Source organism: Varroa destructor, unplaced genomic scaffold (assembly GCF_002443255.2).
Source record: "Varroa destructor unplaced genomic scaffold, Vdes_3.0 BEIS01000007.1, whole genome shotgun sequence".
Classification (NCBI taxonomy): domain Eukaryota; kingdom Metazoa; phylum Arthropoda; class Arachnida; order Mesostigmata; family Varroidae; genus Varroa; species Varroa destructor.
Window position 1 is genome coordinate 31,996,014 of NW_019211460.1, and position 18,457 is coordinate 32,014,470.

Genomic DNA, 18,457 nt, shown 5'->3' on the forward strand with positions numbered 1-18,457 from the left:
CGTGTTCAGCTAAAAAGTCGAGTTGAGTAAGCACGACATCTCATGAGATTTTTTAAGAGAACAAATCTTAGTCAAGTTAGTACGGATGTAAAGTCTAACGAATTGCTGGCAGGTAAATAGCTTGAAAGCGACAAAAAATCTTTAGACGTCAGAGTTATTGCTGCACGACGGAAACAACAAACTGCCATTGCGAGCCTGTAGCAATAGTGCGCTACTTAACTCGGAAATTACGATACGAAAACCACTCTGTGCAGCCTTGATCTAGAGGCAATGACAGAGGTACGAAGAGTGTCAACAACTTACCTGTTATGTCCAAGCGCCCCTTACCTTTGGTCGAAAGCGTCGTTATCGTGAAGTTTTACTTGCGATAAGTTTTATCTAAAGTTCCCCAGTTCAGCGAAGAAATCAAAGGGCCCGGCGTCGGGTTTTGGTTTTTACTGGACGGATTAATGAGGTGGTTAGAATCGATTAATCTTTCGATCAGATCATGTCCTACCTCTAGTGACTTTGTTTGCTCTAATGGACATGATCGCCATTTAATCGAGGTTATTATATGGCAAACCCTGGTCACTTCGCCAATAATTGCCATCTTAAATTTTTTCATCAAGAAGTCAATTGTCGGATTGACTGTTGAGAACCAGCTTACCTTTAGGGGCATACAAGCATAGTAGATCGCTAAAAGCGACAATGCAATCATCCAATTACGTTTGCATTATCTAGCACATAAATAAATTTGCATTATCAGAATGAGTTCTTCTATAATTCTGACTAGGGTAGAACATGGTAGCAATTCAGGTAAGGCAGGCTAAACCAATTTTTCTTGGGATTTAAGGACTGTACGCCACGCCGGGTAGGAATTGAAGGCGTGATTCGTGGAAAACGTACGTCAGACAACCCGCCCAATGATCTTCTGCCAAACAGAGTGTTTCGACAGTAACAGAAACAGAAACCTTAAGTAAACAAAGTCTAGCCCGAAGCAAGTATCTCTTGTTTAAAAAAGACCGTTTCCGCTGCAGAGTCCAAGTCACCTATTTCTGGTCTTAGTCAGCCTAGAAACTCTGTCGCCCACAACCGACTTGTGTAATAGGTTTACCCAGGTTAGGATCGATGCTGTTTCATTTTTTCAGATCCTACTGAGCCCTATTGGACACAGTAGGTTTTTACATTTCCCCTGCCTCAGCATCGATCTCAATAGGTGTACTGTTAAAAAAAAAGTTAGCTTCCATTTTTGTCTGAGTTCGCCCGTGTACATACCTAGTTGAAGCTAAGCCATTTACAAAACACTGAATACTGTTCTGATCTCAGAGTTAGCTTACATTCAAAAAAACGAACGATGATCGATGATCAGCAATGCTAATCTATTGAACTGTCTTGAATAGACGGCGCAGTTGGTATGGAACTACCCAATAGAAGGTTAACCCACTTCTAATTCACGTATCAGAGGCCGTCACGGGGGTCAGCTCGTTGGGCCAGGCCGGATTAAAATTATAAAAACGTAATTTACCAAAGGATGTTGAGAATTTTATTTTTGTCGTTGCGTCCTGGCATTGAATCCCGTTACACAAGGGTATCGTATGCTTTTAAGCAAAATGAATTCACTCAACTACTTCTGCTACAGTTTGAAACTTCATCTGTTTAACGAGGCATGCTAGTAATAAAGATTGATATGTTACGGTTCCTTGGTAGCTTTGCGTTAGTGTCATCGTATCGTAAATACTGATCCTAGCGTTTTTTTTTGCTTTCAGCAACAGAGCTCTACACAGTAATAGGCGAATAAGATATTTTATGTATTTCTTATTGCTTTTATTAATCGTTGATAGGAGCGAGCTTTTAGGAACTTTCCTCGTGAAGATCTCGGTCAAAAGTTTCCTTTACTGAGAGCGCTGCTAAACTTCCAATGAGGCATAATAACACGATCATTACAGATGGAACCCATTGATAAGTGGCTTGCCCCTGCAATGCGTAAGTTTAGCTTATTGATCTACTTATCCAATGGAACGGTGGATGTCACATATGCGGAGGGCAAAATCTATCAATCGGCATTTTATGCACAGGAAAATAGATAGAGAGCCTTTAAACACGTAAGGATGCATGATATGATGTCATCAATCAGCCAGATTAGATGCTGTTCAATCTATAGTAAATTTTATGCCTAGAGAGGTATTGGGCATTGTTTGCAATCGCACGTCTCGTAACATTTTACCAGCCATATTTTAAGCTAACCTTATGAGCTTTGTAATTTTCAGTAGCTGCTCAGCTGCACATATTACGCACCGTGATAGCTCGTTGTTTTTTTTTTGGCCAAACAACGTCAGCTTTGCAATAGTCTCTAGAGGCTAATTAGAGGTGTGCTTGTGTGCAAATCGAGCCCATTTATTCTACAAGTAATACTTTGCAACGTCAAAATAGAAACCAGAGAGTGCATTTTTTTGGACGTTGCCGGCTAGGGTCACGATTAGAAGAAAATACTTGCAAGGTAATCTATGAAGGGACTAAGGAGACCAGCCAGATTAGCACACGTGTAGACGAAGCCAGCGATTAAAGATCGCAAGCCGCTGGGATAAAGCTCGGCTAGATGCACCCTTTGAACAGATCCATGAACGTCCATACAAAGTCGACATATCACTAAGCTTGCGAACCGCGCAAACCAGAAACCTGTTAACGAATAAGCATACGCAGTTACCGTTTTTAAACTAATGCAACTTCTAATATATAAGTTCGCATGTTTATAGGTGTCGCTGTCAACATGAGGTATGGTCATCGACCGTTCTTAATACTACAACGACATTGTGCAGCTTCAAGCCAATACACATGTCGTATCTAAGGTTAAGAAGGATCCAAATAGAGTACATGCAACCGCAGTAACTGTTGGATGCCAGCTCAACGGTTGCAGGGCACAGGAGCAGATCCGCATAGCACATGATCACTGAATATTCGTCCGATAAACACCGTATCGTCTACGTCCGTGTGTAGCTTCATTATTTCGAATAACACACGTATATTCGCTACGAAATCACTTTAACCATTGTAATGCGTTGCTGTTTACTGTCGGTTTTCCGCAGACCAGGTCATATGTAGCTTCCCTGGGATAGGGCGTACCATTAGAGAAGATATAGTAGACGCTCATTGCTCCCGCTGTAATTGTAAAAGCTGAGGCCGCCGCTATCCGTCTAGGAGTTGTCCGCACGACGATCGTGTCCAGTACTCGGTTGGGAAGCTCGCAGAGGGAAGTTAAAGCAAAACTCAGGAACGGGTTAAGTCCCACAGTGACCGATGACACCGTCAGGTGATACCAGAGAACATACACAACCATTCTGGATTGGTGTCGTAGTACCGAAAAACGGAAATGTACATTTATTAGTCATCTACTATATCCTCTGCCTGGTAAGACCAGCGCGGTTAGCACCGCTACTTATAATTATTCCAAAATAGATTCAGTTAAATCTTGTCATTTTTTTAATGACACAGGCCATGCTTACTTGGTGCATGAATCCTGCAGAATGTAACAACGTGATGTTTATGGTGCTCAGAGGTGCTGTTAACAAAAGGCCCACCTACTATACGAAAACATCGAGCCTTGGCTATGAACTCGCCAAAAATTAAAAAGAAAAAGTGAATCTGCAAAAGTAGTTCCTCTGTTACTTACAAGACGATCTGGCTGAGTATATTCCTTGTGAGATAGATGGTAAAGCATTTGTCAAAAAAAAAATAGTGTATATTGAAAGCTTGCTCTACTTCACAAAGCTCGAAATTTTGGGTGCTTTATGTTCCCAGATCAGAAAACACACTGAGAGCAAACGTGAATTGTAGGATTAATTTTTCGGCTATGGTTTTTACGAATGGTAGGTGAAGGCTAGCCTCCCATTGCGATACTTGCGTTGCGTACTTGGAGTAGCAGAAGACAACGGTTGAACGCCAAAATTGTTCGCCAAATAGTTTAACAATAGTCCCTTTACTTTTGTGAGGTATCTGAAATTATTTAGTGTAGTACCAAGGTATTTTGGACTTAGATTGAAGGAAGCAAATATTGAAAATGAAAGTATATAGTAGCCATTTATATATAGGCATATTTTCGATCTGTTACAAACATAACAGATCTAGAAGTGTCACTTGTACCGTTTGCAAAACATCACATATGCTGTATGAAATAGAAAAGCTAAAGCTACTTGTATGACCAGTGCTCAATTTTTTTGTAGTTTCGTTAACTAAAAAATTACCAATAATTTCTTTTCGCTATATATATATAGTTCCTCCTCGTGGCCATATAAAATATTTACAAATGCTTTCGCAAACCTGCTTCTTTTTTTCTACGAGAACTTACCATGGCATTCCGCGTTTTAATGTCGTCGATAAAATTATTAATATCATCTACTGTGATGTCGTCGGTGACGGAAAACCGATTTTTCTGCCGGCTACGAAGGACTTTAATTAAAGTCCTATGAGCTTGTGTAAGCCGGCCCGTTTCAAGTAGCCATCGTGGAGATTCATCGATAAAGCTTTTACAGAACAACAAAAAAGAGCAAACAAAATATTATATAACTGGCTCACGCTTATAGCAAATCTATACCGCCAACTCGTATCGATAGTCCCTAACCATATATTTACTTCAACCTAATAATACGAAGCGCCATTAACATATGGTACTTCCTAGATGACCCACAGAATGCCCAATAAGGCTATCAGCTATCAAGTAAGTGAACTTCGTGTAAGCCATTACCAATAACTGTTTATACATAGGCTAACATTGTCGACAACAGTCTCAAGTTAGTTGAAGGGTAGGGATTGTGGCCTTGCTGTTGATTTGCGTCCATATATATGACCGGCTGACCTAATGGACACCATGTACATTTTCGCTTTGTCTAAGTAAAGTTATAATTAATTAGAGAAAATACGTATAAGCAAAAGAGTAGTTAAGGAGTTGATTTTTTCTGCACGGCGAAAAAAGCTGCACGGCCGACTAGAAGAAGAAGGCGCAACGCACAAGGTCAGACCAAGCAGAAGCACGAATGGGGCTGCAATGACGAGTTGCTGTACTCTCCAGTTCGGGACGAGATACGAAACCACAGGCAGGAGAATCATTCCTACGGTCCATCCTAGACCAGCGGTCAACGTTACCACGTAGCGTTGATTAGCAGAAACAGACTCGACCACTAGAAATCATACAATGAAGCCAACCTTTATACGCTTTGAGAAATGACCCGATCATCGCACAACACCCTAACATGACGAGCTGAGTCTTCAAGTTGAAGCAATATTATTTTGAGAAAACAATTGTTATTATTGGCCGAATGTACGATTTACGGTTGATGTAAGCTTTTCGCTCCTTTGCCGCATCGGCGTTCCTGTAGAGTCTGCCTAATGAAACATAGATGCCGATATGACAAATTAAGTATATATGTATATACGATTGGTTTCCAGCAGAAATGTTTGAAGCGGTACTACTCAGATGGATTGTCTCTGGAAGACGTTTTTTTTTTGAAATTGCAGTGTCTCGTATGACAGTTTTAACATCTTCTATACGGCAGCTGATTTACCACTTGAAAAGATAATTCTACCCTACGTCTAATGTGTCGCCAATATTTAAAAGACGAAACTACTATATATATATATATATATATATATATATATGAGAATAATGCTTTTAGATGTAAATAATGCAGTATAAAATAAACATATATTATAATGCAAAAAACGGATAGCTCCATAAGGGTGTGTATATATACATAATTTATAACCAACCACCTAATACAGCTGGGATCGAATCCTCAGTCCCCGATTGTTTACATCAACTGTGGTAATTCTCGTTCTGACCGCGTCGGACGGCCCGAGTGCTTAGCAGTAGTTTCCTAAACCAGCGTACAAGGTTAGCGTAAATTTGTTGCTGACTGCAATACTATATGTGGCCTTAGCACACTAATTATGGCAAACGCCTTTGCAACATTCACTGTTTCATACCACCTAAACCTTCAGGGCTGCATTAAGCCCTGCTTCCTCATGGACTTAATTCTCACAAGCCTGGAAATAATTGAAAATTTCTGAAGTGCTGTTGAAGCACCATCCATGCCTGAAGTCATGATGGCGAATCCAGTCAGCAACAGTCGAAACAACTATGAAGAAAGTAATTATCCTGAAACAATCTAAGGGTATTAAAAGCGGCCATCATTAAGCCACGATGTTGTTGTAAAGTATTGGAACCCGTTTTTGCTACCGCAGGGGAACGCAGTTTGTAGCGCCTTGAAAGCGGATGTAAAAGCTGTGAAAAAATGTGAAGGTGACAGCTTTATATAAAGCGTGGCTAACATAGTGTACCACAATCTAATGGTAGGCCGAAGTTGACCCTATGTAAATGATTGGTATGTTAGGTTTGGCCAGCACGGATGTTCGGCACTTACTCAAGCGATTAACCTATGCTTAGTGATAATAACTTGAACATCGCATATTTTACTAGCTTGCGTTATTTTGAAAACAGTAAGCGTTTTTAATAGTCGCTGAGTGAACTGCGTGGTCTCACGTTTTTCGGGAGGGGATACGTTTTTCCTTATGTGGCAGAGAACGCTAACAGTTAGCACTACTGATCTGCACGTTAGCAATCGTCTATATATAGCCACAGTTCTTCGTATCAGATCGAATGTGTCCTTTGCTGTCATCACAGCTACGGTAAAATGTCTGACTGAAGAAGCTTACGGTGTCTACGATTTTCACGGTTACTGTAAATTTATGACAATCGCAATGGTGTGCAGTCACAGCGCCTTTAATGACGAATGCAAACGTGATGAGGAGACACGTACCGCCGCTGACCTAGCAAAAGCGTTGCGTTCGTAACGATTACCTCCTCCAGTCAAGCCAGGACCCCGCTGATTTCGCCCAGGGTGCATCGACGGTTAGCGCCAATCCCGCGGAATAATGCGTTCGATACGAGCGCACAACCAAATCCATTCCATTGTTACCCGAGATGGAAATACTACGACGGAGGCCAGAGTGGAGTTGTTAGAACGTTCCGGTTTTCGTGAGACCACCACAAGCTCAGCTGAATTATGGACGGTTACTAGCACCAAAAAGACGACTGAGTATTGGATAGATTCCGATGGTCAGGCGGATGGGCCTGTTGTGATGCACGAGTTCTGTTGAGCTCCAGTGTGGACAGTTCGACCGTGTTCGGAAATCGTCCAAAATCCACCTGAAGATGCGTTTTCGCGATAGCCAGAACTACAAACTGCTAGAGTAAAGAGTTCACATGATAAACTAACTTTGGAGGTAAACCGTAAATGTAGTAACGCCAGCCGTTGTTGGACTTCCTTTGGTAGCACAAAGACGGAGGGGAAATCTTTGAAAAGGAAGCACTGGAAGCGCGTACCCATTACCTCACAGATACTTTCTTCAGGCTGTTAGAGACTTCAGGCTGTCCTGAAATTTGCCGAGAAGGCTGTTTGACTTAACTGAAACTTATGAAGAAACGCTGGCACGAAGCGATCTACTTTGAGCAAGTAATTTCTCTGTCAGCTATTTCACAGGCCAGCGAAACAAATGTACACGCTCGTTTTTCATCATCTCTACGTAAATACCGAACAAAATTGTGGCTAATAAAAATCAATTGTAGTTTTCGATTTTACCTAGCTCGCGTGTCCTTCTGTTGATTATTAGGTTTTCCTATCTCGAAATTTTTATATAAACTAGCTCGCCTACAATGGCCAGTGCGCTTCATACGTCAGGTGAGTCATCTGTGATAATATTTCGTTGATCAGAGACTGCGTTTATCTTTAAATATGATTAGGGGCTTCCATAGGTCACGATGCCCAGGTTCACGACACCGCTCGAGTTCGCGATAGATTCCTAATGCGTTTTCCTAAAAAAGATCCTAATTACGATTTAGCACATGTGAAGCTGGATGGCATTTGTTATTGCACAGATATAGCTGGATAGCATGTGTTCTGATATGTCACGTCTGTTTCGAAGCCACGTTACTGGATTCGTTTATTTCTCCCAGCTGGTCTTTGATAGAGAGATACTGCTCGCGTTCACGTTACATTATATAAGCGTTAAATGAAGAATGTCAACTATGGATTCTTGCTGGATCACTTGAAACTAAACAGAATCCCTAAAATTATCCTGTTAGTGATCACGTCAAGGACAGCCACGAGTGAAGGTCCTTAAAAGACTATATGTCGTCGATAAAAATCGTTCTAAATAAATTGCAGCCGGAAATTTTGCGCGGTAATAAAGCATGTTTAGGTCTGACAGATAAATCGAACTGATTTTAAAGTCTGATAATATTCACAAGTCATTTTGATTAAGCGAAAATTTCGAGCAAATCCGATATTAGTCAAGGGCCCTTCGCCGGCCACCCAATCTTCGGGGCAAGTTTAATAGCAATGAAACAAATGAACAGAGTGCCGATATAGGCGAGTCCACGTTATGCTGCACTTTTCTTCAACCAGAGAATTCGCTGAGATGTTTCACACGTTTTTTTCTTCCTGCAATAGAACCACGCGCGTGCCGCGTTTGGAAAACCTTAGTTCCCACTCTTATTATATATAGTCAGAACGATTTAAATATATCTTTAAATTTTAGCTTGATTTAAATCTGACTTGCTATGCGGCGAAATCAATGGAACTCTGCACCTGACTATTTTTTGCTTTACTTGCACCACTGATCACTCGTAGACGACTCCGTAGAGTTCTACGTAGACGTAGAAAGTGTATCTTGTAAAAGTTTGTCATGTCTGACATATAAGACATAAAACTGTAGTGATGTTGTCTCTTTTTTTCGCAATTCCAAATATCTAGGCGTTATAAAATCGACGATGTTACTTTACTTATGATAATTTCCTTGGTAGATGAGACTCAATGGAAAGGTCGTAACATAGTACAGGTATCAGATTCTATCTTTATCTAACCTGATGCCCATATAACAGTGTAATACTCTCATTATCATAGGCATGACGTAAGTGTGCAACATGACCGAAAAGGACATCTGTTTCGTTCTATTTTACGCTCGCTGTCTATGCTGTAGGCGTTTTCAGTGTAGCTGGCTTTTGCAAACGATGTGTGCCTACGCCCGGATTTGAACCTAGACCGCGTGTCTGTAAGTCTATCTGGTCCAATATGGTATTTCTTACGCTATCACGAAACGGAGAGGAGATCTAAGAGCTGCTGTGGCAGTTGATTCATAGAAATACAAAAGGTGCCTGAGTGATAGCGCAATAGGTAATATATTTGTTCGCTAAACTTAATGACATGCGGTGGGCTACTTTTAAATCTTGGCATATCCACACTTCGTTTCGTGCTGGAAGCCAGCCGTACGAGGTAATACTCAACGACTTAATTCCCGGACGTAAAACACCAAAATTATTTTTTTAGGCAACTCAAACAACGCCACGAGGACGGCGCTAGTCTACATGCCTGAGTAATGAACTAAGTATAAGTTGCCAATGTCTTCCGACGTTTGTCTACGAGTGTTTGCTGGCTAGAAAAATACCTTCATGGGTGCCTGGTGTACGACTGGGTCAATCATGACCAGTCTGTCTAAGATTCATTGGCGACAGGATTGGATAGAAATGCTTTACCCATTGTGATACCCGCCACGTCGCTATTAAACAGTGTATGTGAACGTAGATAATGTTGTCTACCATTAGCCGATACACTAGCCAATGGTCTTGCAGCAAGCTTGCTGTGACGCTTTCTAGAGTTGGACCAACTGGTTGGATCGCCGCGCATAGAAACCGCATTATAGGAATCATTTTCAACGATAGCAAATAGAACTGCCAAGCTTCACTGAGCGGAAGGATTGAAAACCCTTTCAGATGGTCGTGTCTACTGAGGTTTTTTTTAAGTCTTGGTACTGTTATTAAATTGGTGCGCATCAGTATTGCTGCGTGCCACGTTGAACTGATCACTATTATATTGATGCAAACCCTAACTTAGTTAGAACTAACTTATAACGAAGTTAAAGTTAGTTCTAACTCTAACACCTAGTTAGGGTTGGGGCTGTCCGTTTAAATAGAAAGGCGCTTGACATAAAACTAACAACCTGATCTAATATTTGCTTCGTTCTTTCCCATTAGGTATGGATGTTGTAACCGTATTCCTGTTATCATTCCTGCAGCTTCTTTTTAACGTAGCTAGTTCTCTGTTTGGCACTATCCGAGTGAGATTTTAGAGTGGCTCGCTCACAAGAAACCTGGGAGCAGAAAGCGTATGCATCTAGCGGTCCCTTGGGGTGCAATAGTTTTCTATTACGGGAAAATTACTCTTTTCTGCTCGGCTCTACATTTAAGACAGGTGTTCCCATATGAAAACATTCTTCGACGATTCGAGCTTAAGTAACCGTGCTGATAAAACTTTATTTTCAATACTACTATTCGCGAGGCACGCGCACGCCGCACGCTTCCACGAAATCCAAGCACGTAAATATAGAACTCGTTTTCAAGACCCAAATACTACGCTATACGGGCCTTATTATGAGTCCATTAATATTGACAAACTCTCCACAGTGGGTTACTGGCTTAATCTCGGACCGTATTTAAATCAGTATCGTGCAACGATTCGCGCTCGATATATGTATACATAAATATCGATAGATAGACAATAAGTCAGGCTTGACATGAATTTCTTTTGACGCGTAGCTTTTATTCTAGCAAGCGTTGTTTTTGATTTGTAATCCCCCTCCATGCCCACGTGATAGCTTAGCAAGTAACGTATTCACCTGCTGGTCTTAATTTGACGCGCTGGGTAGAACTAGACAAACAACGAGCAACCTAGTTTTGAAAAAATGCATGGACCACTCTTATTTATTTTAGGCGTAATAGGAACATTCAAAGTTGTCAAGCTTCAACGGCTCTACGTGAACCTCTGCAGCGGTCAGCAAGCTGCAGTACACACAGACTATTTCAAAACAAGCGATTATTCTTTATGTAACCGGTACTATTAAAGCAAGACTTAGCGCTGCAATAGATTTGAATAAGAAAAAATGCTAAATCAGCTTCATTTACTTAGGGTACATTTTAGAGAAGGAGATATCTTCTCACGTAATCAGGCGAACGGTTCATAGCTCGTCATCCTCATCAAGAACTTTGATTCAATTCAGTCGGGTTGTCATTTAGCATCCGTAAAATATTAATCTATTCTATAATATTTTTAGCCGGCCAGCAGCGTTTTTGTGTCTTTTTCACTGCGTGCGATTATAGGTTTTTTAAATCACACACTTCACACGCTCGTAGAAGATACAGCTTTAGTCATTCAATATGAATGTGTTGGGCTTATCATATGAGCCTTACCTTCGTAGATCTCTCGAGATATCTGACGGACAGCTTTGAACGTACTGACGACGGTACAACCGAATCTATACGAATGCTATTGAATCATTTGTATGGTTAACTCCAGCGTAAATGTATGAAATAGTACATAACAATGGCTTACTACATGTCTAGTAGACGGTCACTCTGTGATATTTTTCAAAGTATTATCACAGTCCTTTTTTGGTCAAACAAGATGCGTGTATCTGGGAGAAGGCTTTAGGTACAACTATTAAGATATATGAATAGGTTTAATGCTCACGCGCTCAATGGGGTCAGGAACTCGAAGTAGATAAATAAAGTATATAATAAAGTTTCATATAAGATCACATTACAAATTTTGGATTTGCTAAATTCTGGATTTTGGACTCGATCAATTCTGTCTTTCCCTCTTCCGCCCTCCGCCTCAAGTTTTTTGTTACTTACGTTAAAGTTTATTGGTAGACAGCCAATGGATAAGCTGAACCTTTGGAAAAAGCCGATGTCCAACTGTGTAAGTGGTTTGGGATTACCTTGATGACAAGATAAACGGTCAGTCGCTTAAGCTCTACACGGATCTTCTACGACATAGGATGGACGACGATCATTTCAGCGGTAATGGTGACGATCTCTCGTTCGATTTGAATCTGGGGGGAAACCGTCGCTGTTTTCTGATCGACAGCAGCAGTGACAGGTTTAACAAACCGATCTTATATTCCCCTATGGAGACAGCCGTCTTGAAAGCGTCAGTCGGGGCTCGCTCGGTGAGATCCGAAACGATGCACTGGCGGTTACATTGGTAGTAGCTGTTTGTCCACTGACTCAGATTGGGCATTGTTCATATCTATATCAACACCGGCATTGACTCTATTAGTGACACGCCATAAGAACGTCAGAACGGGCTTAGGTGTCAAATCCATCCTGTACGATGTCCGTCAACTGAACCTATCATGGTTAGACAACTAATAAGACATCACATAATCTAAACTTAAAGGGCTGTTCAGGCGTTTTGATATGATGGCATCCAATTGATCGCCAAGGATGGCAATGAGTCCACGCACATATTCTGTTAACCTAGAAAAAAGCGGTACAAACTGATGTAGAAGTTTAGCTCATTTATACAAGCGACCGCTCAATCCGGTGTAGCATCTTAGAGTACAAGCTGCAAGTGATTACAAGTTCCTCAAAAGAAAAAAAATAGTTTAAAAAAAATGACTCATTCGAGATGGGGTAAAAAGTTGCTACTATACCAACATAGGGCCGTAATGACAATGCGATTATCAGTAATTAGTTTATTTCATTTCAATAGGGAATAAGTAGAAGTATTATGGCTCGGTTATGGGCAAGCATCGTGCGTCTGCTGCCTTGCAAGACTAGTTTTTAACTTAGCTTCGTGCAACTTATTTAATAAAACTTCACATCCGGTTAGTAATTTGATTTTGAAGTTTAAATTAGCAATTAACTAATTTAGGTGTGATTTGAATAGACATTGCACACTTACTTTCAGTTGTTTCATTTTTGTAGGAAATAATAAGCTGTGGCAGCTGACCCAGGGTCAAGTTCAGGATATTGAAAATCTAATTTTATAAATAACTTAAGTCTGAAGAGAACACGTACAATTCCGAACTGCTGTAAAAACTACTTTTCAATATGATACGCCAATACATCATTCTCATCAAGCTAACTCTCAGAAATAATATAATTGACAACATGACAAGTTTTTCAGTTATTTATTCTAAAGTATAAATATAGATATTCAATAATTCTCCATCATGATTACAATTACGCCATTGATGTAGCCGAAAATAGTAACGATATATTTATACATTTTAAGCACAGGGGGAACTAAGCAGCTAAGTAGGCAGTATAATATTTTCGTCTAGCAAAATTCCGTATAATATTTCCACAATTGCTTTTCAAATTTACTTTTAGCAGCTGTTGAGGATTTAATTAATTGTCTATTTTTTCTATTCTCTAAGTAAGTATCGTAAGGTAAGTATCGTTTGTCAAGTTCTGCATGTTTAACAACTTACATAGAATTGTTGCTGCATCGTAGTAACCACTCGAGCTGACAGCGGAAAAAAAACGCAAAATATTATAGACGGCCATTGAGGGTGAGCACGCAAGAAGGACGCCCATCAATAGGCTACAGACGAGTGAGATCACGCAGGCCCTTTTGCGCCCGTACCTGAATCGAATCGTCACTTTGCAGTGTGGTATAATGCAACATAGTCTTTTTTCGATACGATTCATAAAGCAGTGAAACATAGAGCCACAGGTCACACTGACTGAATAGGTAGGTGCACGTCCTACTTTCGAGCAGCTTTATGGTGCTACTGATGTTTGAAATTTATAGTTATCGGCCCAAATACAAATAGTTATTAAACTTTTCATCTATGCAACCTGTCAACAGTTCTGAAAAAAATCACTTACTCATTTTCATCAAAAGATCAATGACAGTTAAGATCAACTTAGTAATCATTCCTAACTTACCAGTCGGCCACATGAGAGAATATGGTCGTGCTAAAAATAAGTCCAAACATATACAAGCTCTGAGATAAAGAGGCTATCCATCTCCGGCCGCATACGAGATCCCACTGCAAGCAAATCAGGTGAAACACTCAACAATATGTGCAGTAGAGATATTGAATTGCCGCCGATACTATAGCTACATACACAAACAGAATGGGAAAAAAATATCTTTGCAACTTAAAAGTCGTTATTATAGTAGCAGAAGAATAAAATATCGTAAACAAGTTAAGTGTACAAAAAGAAAAAATAAACTTTTCTCTGGTTATTAAGACATCCAGCTCAGCCAACATCTACACATCAGTGCTGTTTACGTACGAAAGCGGCTACCTGTCCGCAAAGATTGCTAGACTCGTTATAAAATGCCGAATGCTGACTTACAATTAGGACCTAACATTTACAGTACAAAACTGGTGTGGTATAAAAAAAGTTGTTCCATTTGTCAATGTTTAGAGTTTTAAGCCCGGTATTGCCGTTAGACGTTGCTCAATACGGTTAACTAGCAGCACGGAATAGTATGTCTACGTTCAGCTCCAAGCCTGGACCCCCGTGTATTCTTAAACTGATTATAACTAGCGCTATGTCTTGAGTTTGATACCCGGTATCGCCGTCAAGCTTTCGTTAGACGGCTGGCTCCTAACACTAGACGAAATCTACCTATGCCCAACCCGTAGCAGATTTTAAATAGCCAGCTTAGGCAATGAAATTTAACTATGCAGTAACTAAATCCTGGCGGGCAATGTGGACAATTATGTTGTTAAAGATAAACGTTCTTTGTTGCGATCCGTCTACTGATAATGACCTTCTTTCACTAGATGACAAAAACGATCGAGCTACGTTTTTGGCGGAAATTGGCTTTATATTTGGATCTGTTTGAAGTACAGATTATCGAATACGTACCTCATCTACCAGCGTGGTCCCCTTGTATACAGAATGGTCAAATGACCAAGCGGTGCAAATAACCATATCGCTACGCTCTGTCATACTGCTGTTGTCTGTCGTCGAGATATTATGATCATGCGTATCTATGACGGAGTCTACTTTCCGCACCGTACACTGGTCTTCGTTTGCCATCCAACCGGGCAGCGTATTACAACGAAAGTTTTGCTCTGCCGGAGCTGCGAACACTACCGCCATAAGCATCATCGCCGACGGAAGCCCTCGAATGACAGCAAACGTAATTAGCTAGATATGCAAGCAACAAAAAAAATTACGTAAGTCAAGCAGATTTTCTATTTACTTAATTAGCCGTGTGAATCTTTATGTCTTAACGCTGCCGCTTCATTTTCAAACACGTCGTGTATATATATGTGTATATATAAAGTTTAATTAGTTCATTTTACATATAAACAAACGTCTTGTATCGATCTTAACAGGCTTTTTCAAAATAGTACGAACTAAGTGCCTGACCGTTTATTAAAGCTGATAATTTAGATCTTTGCTTACTATCGTGGGGCCATGAATCATAAAAGCTTCGAAACTCGGTGATCTGGGCCACTGCCTAAAACTACTGGTGAACTACTTGGAACAGACGCACTAACGTATCTGGAAACGGCACGTCCCCGAAGATCGCTGAGTGTCTCTAAAACGTACAGCCTCGTTGGGAAAAGGTACTTACAGTAACAGATCATCAGCTAGAATTGAATTAAAGGTTAAACCCCATCAAAACCTAAACCTAGAAAAGAGAGACACTTTTCCTAAGTCATTTTTAGCGGTTCTGGTTAAATCATCAGACATTTCGAAAGGCATGCCCAGATGTATAATAACGTTTTATAAACAGGCGGAGTGCACGCTCGTCTCTATAGACATCGATTTTTCTATTTTGTCCTAACCTTTGAATCCTTGAAGTAACCTTTGAATCAACGCAAAGATATGAATTGTTATTGGCTTCTTTTCTTGTCAACGGCTGCCATACATTTGATAAGCGAGTCTGACCGTGATACTTATCATGGTATCAGCACGTGGATGACGTCCAACTGTCGTGCTGATAGACGCGTGCTGCATGAAGCGTGCTCTGTCTGTTCAGCGAGTCTTTAGAGGGACTCCCTGATTACGCTCAGAAGGCTCATATAAACGTCCCAGATAGAAATTAATAAAGTATAGTTTAGGAATTTACTTCTTGAAGAATATTCAGCTTTTTCATATCGTTACCAAGCTAAAATAAAGTTGATCTAGCATTGAATTATAGATTTTCATTATTATCAATAAATGAGTTGGTCTTTTTATGAAGGTGTTTCCCTTTTTATTTATACTCAGACATCAACTTATGAGACCACCTCACTTAGTTTTATTTATTCGCTTAGAGAAAAAAGACTAGTTTGCCGGTCAAATACCCTGGGAATTAGCAACACGTTCCTGTAACATAAATTATTGATATGTGTCGCATCATTAAGAGAACGAAATGACCATGAAGCCCTGATCGAGAATAAAATGAGACAAGAAACTGAAAATTGATTCGTCCTTATGCCACTTTATGTCAAATGAACTTCAAATCGCTAGATCGCTACTAAAATAGTAATAAAAAAAAATACGACATAACATATTGTTATGCCCTAACTTTAAGGGCATGAAACAGGTGTTTACAATTTCAGCTAACTCTATCACTATCCGATCCTCTTAAATACAGCTAACCTATGGCAGTCATTGGGATTCTTATTTATGAACAACTTTATTCTTAGATAGTTCGAACTAGTGATGCACTTTATCCGTAAGTTTAACGGGCCAAATGCCGTTAAAAGGTCACCTTTGCGCTGTTTGTACTGACAGATCTATTCTTCAAATAGTCTGTAAAACAAAATACAATTGTCCTATTGTGGTACAGCTCCTACAAACGTCTACCATTGAATACAGTTTCCTTGAAAGCGTTACTTGGTACTTATTTTTTTACCTAGTGTTTTTGCTTTGGTACTCTAATATCTTGCAGTTACAATAGGCTCCCATGCATCATGGCAGAATTAACCATCTAGCACGCCCTCATAATCGATGCTGCTTTATTTCTGTTAATAAAAAGTTTAAAGAAAGTCAAATTGTCCACTTGCTATCCAACTACAATTAACACCTATTTCTTGACCAGCATTATTATATAAGTTGTATGTATTTGACCCATTATACAACTGACCGGAATGTGCCATGTCGAGAATACTCCGAACAGCGTGTCCAGGCTCAGGCCATCGTTTCCTTTTACTTCATCCTTCCGACAACTTTTTTCAGCGGTTTTATCCATACCGTCACCAACAGATCAAGTTTCACCGCTACCTCACCGTACGCACACCGTAAGCCACCAAGTCACTCAAAATGTTTTCAAAAAAATACAGAGAACAACACACGCTGCTCAGAGCCGTCGAACGAGCCGTTTTTGTTAAACCTTAAATTCTCACCGCGAGTAATAGCAGTAAGAAGAAACACAGGTCGACGTAGTCCTATCCATCTTACAAATTGCATTAGTTTTTGAGAAGGCCACGCGGGGGCAAGGATTACTATAAAGAAGACATATAGAGTGCAGTAACACTAATGGCAAACCAACAATTGCTGCTTCTAGCTCTGTTTGATCGAGCTATTCATGTTATCGAAGCGGCCCCCATTCGATTGCTCACGCCAGCGAGTACTCCAGAACGCTTGAACTCTGTTCTTTCTTAGCCATCTTCCGTAATCGATTACGTGCTCTCTCTTCCAGTTTTAGCACTCTCATCAAAAGTATTCGGGCAGAAAATTAGCACGTGTCTTTCACTAAATTTCGGTATAATGCCCTTAGAAACGTAGTTCGAAAGGTAGTCAAACACGATAGAGCTATGGACAAGCTCGCCAGGGATGCGAGGGGGAACGCAGCGTCCTTTACTTGTACATAGAAATTGGGTATGGCAGAGGATACTTAACATAAGCACATAAATTAAATCGTTTCATTTCGTCCCTACGGTATCTATAGTAATGAAACAAATCCGTGACGAAAATTGATGGTTGCAGTACTTCGTTTCCGCTCCTTTTGTCTGGTAGGCTAATTGATAGAGTCCTCAAAAACCTTCAACCTCAAAAATTTCATTCTTCTCAGACATACGTAGGTCTATTTTGTAGAGAGTTTTTACTTTTCGCCGTACACCCCCGTTGAATAGGCATAGTGGACCGTTAAAAGTGGCGCCATTACTTGTACTCGTTTAACGCCAATATGGCAGCAAAGCATCTAGATGCCGATAGAGTTCATAAATGGGAAATGAAAACTGTAGCCTATTTAATTAAATCGTTTACCCTCGACGACTTCGAATAGTGACAGGCCATTGACGAGCCAACACTGCTAGTACCCTGCAGAATTCAAGCTTTACTACGTATGATAGTTATATTATTTGTTGTATCTTAATATTGTTTCACCTCATTTTGTCATTATAGGCAATTATAGTAGGATTTTTAGAGAAAGAAACTGATGCTTCTCCATAATTGTTAGTCAAATAGAAACGCTAGCCCTGGTCCTGTGCCATGCTCGCTGGAGCGGTGATTGGCCTTTAGAAACTCTTAGATACCTATAAGCATGAAAGATCATTCTATTAGTTCTTTGTCAAAGTAAGTAAAGCACCTGGAGGACATATTAAAGATACTTAAAATATTCTAGTGTTTTTATATGTCCTGCTAAGCTTCAACTCTTTGTTTCTGGTAGATGAAATGGGCAAATCT

The 18,457-nt window shown here is 40.2% G+C and overlaps 1 protein-coding gene across 5 annotated transcripts; it reads right to left on the reverse strand.

Annotated features, from left to right (window-relative positions):
- Positions 1-1,499: 1,499 nt before the first annotated feature.
- LOC111254602 (organic anion transporter 3-like) lies at positions 1,500-18,259 on the reverse strand. 5 transcript variants are annotated; one of them, XM_086974774.1, is made up of 10 exons: positions 16,917-18,257; positions 14,699-14,983; positions 13,763-13,866; positions 13,303-13,337; positions 4,982-5,150; positions 4,322-4,496; positions 3,887-3,969; positions 3,100-3,314; positions 2,474-2,655; positions 1,500-1,953 (listed from the first exon to the last, which is right to left on the reverse strand). In XM_086974774.1, the coding sequence occupies exons 1-10, from the start codon at positions 17,019-17,021 to the stop codon at positions 1,831-1,833; spliced, it is 1,476 nt and encodes a 491-aa protein (XP_086830900.1). In that variant the 5' UTR covers positions 17,022-18,257; the 3' UTR covers positions 1,500-1,830. The 5 variants fall into 5 exon arrangements, with proteins under 5 accessions (XP_086830900.1, XP_022671341.1, XP_022671342.1 ...); XM_022815606.2 differs by having other exon boundaries at positions 13,303-13,457; positions 16,917-18,256; XM_022815607.2 differs by lacking the exon at positions 16,917-18,257 and adding an exon at positions 15,245-16,906 and having other exon boundaries at positions 13,303-13,457.
- Positions 18,260-18,457: the final 198 nt, after the last annotated feature.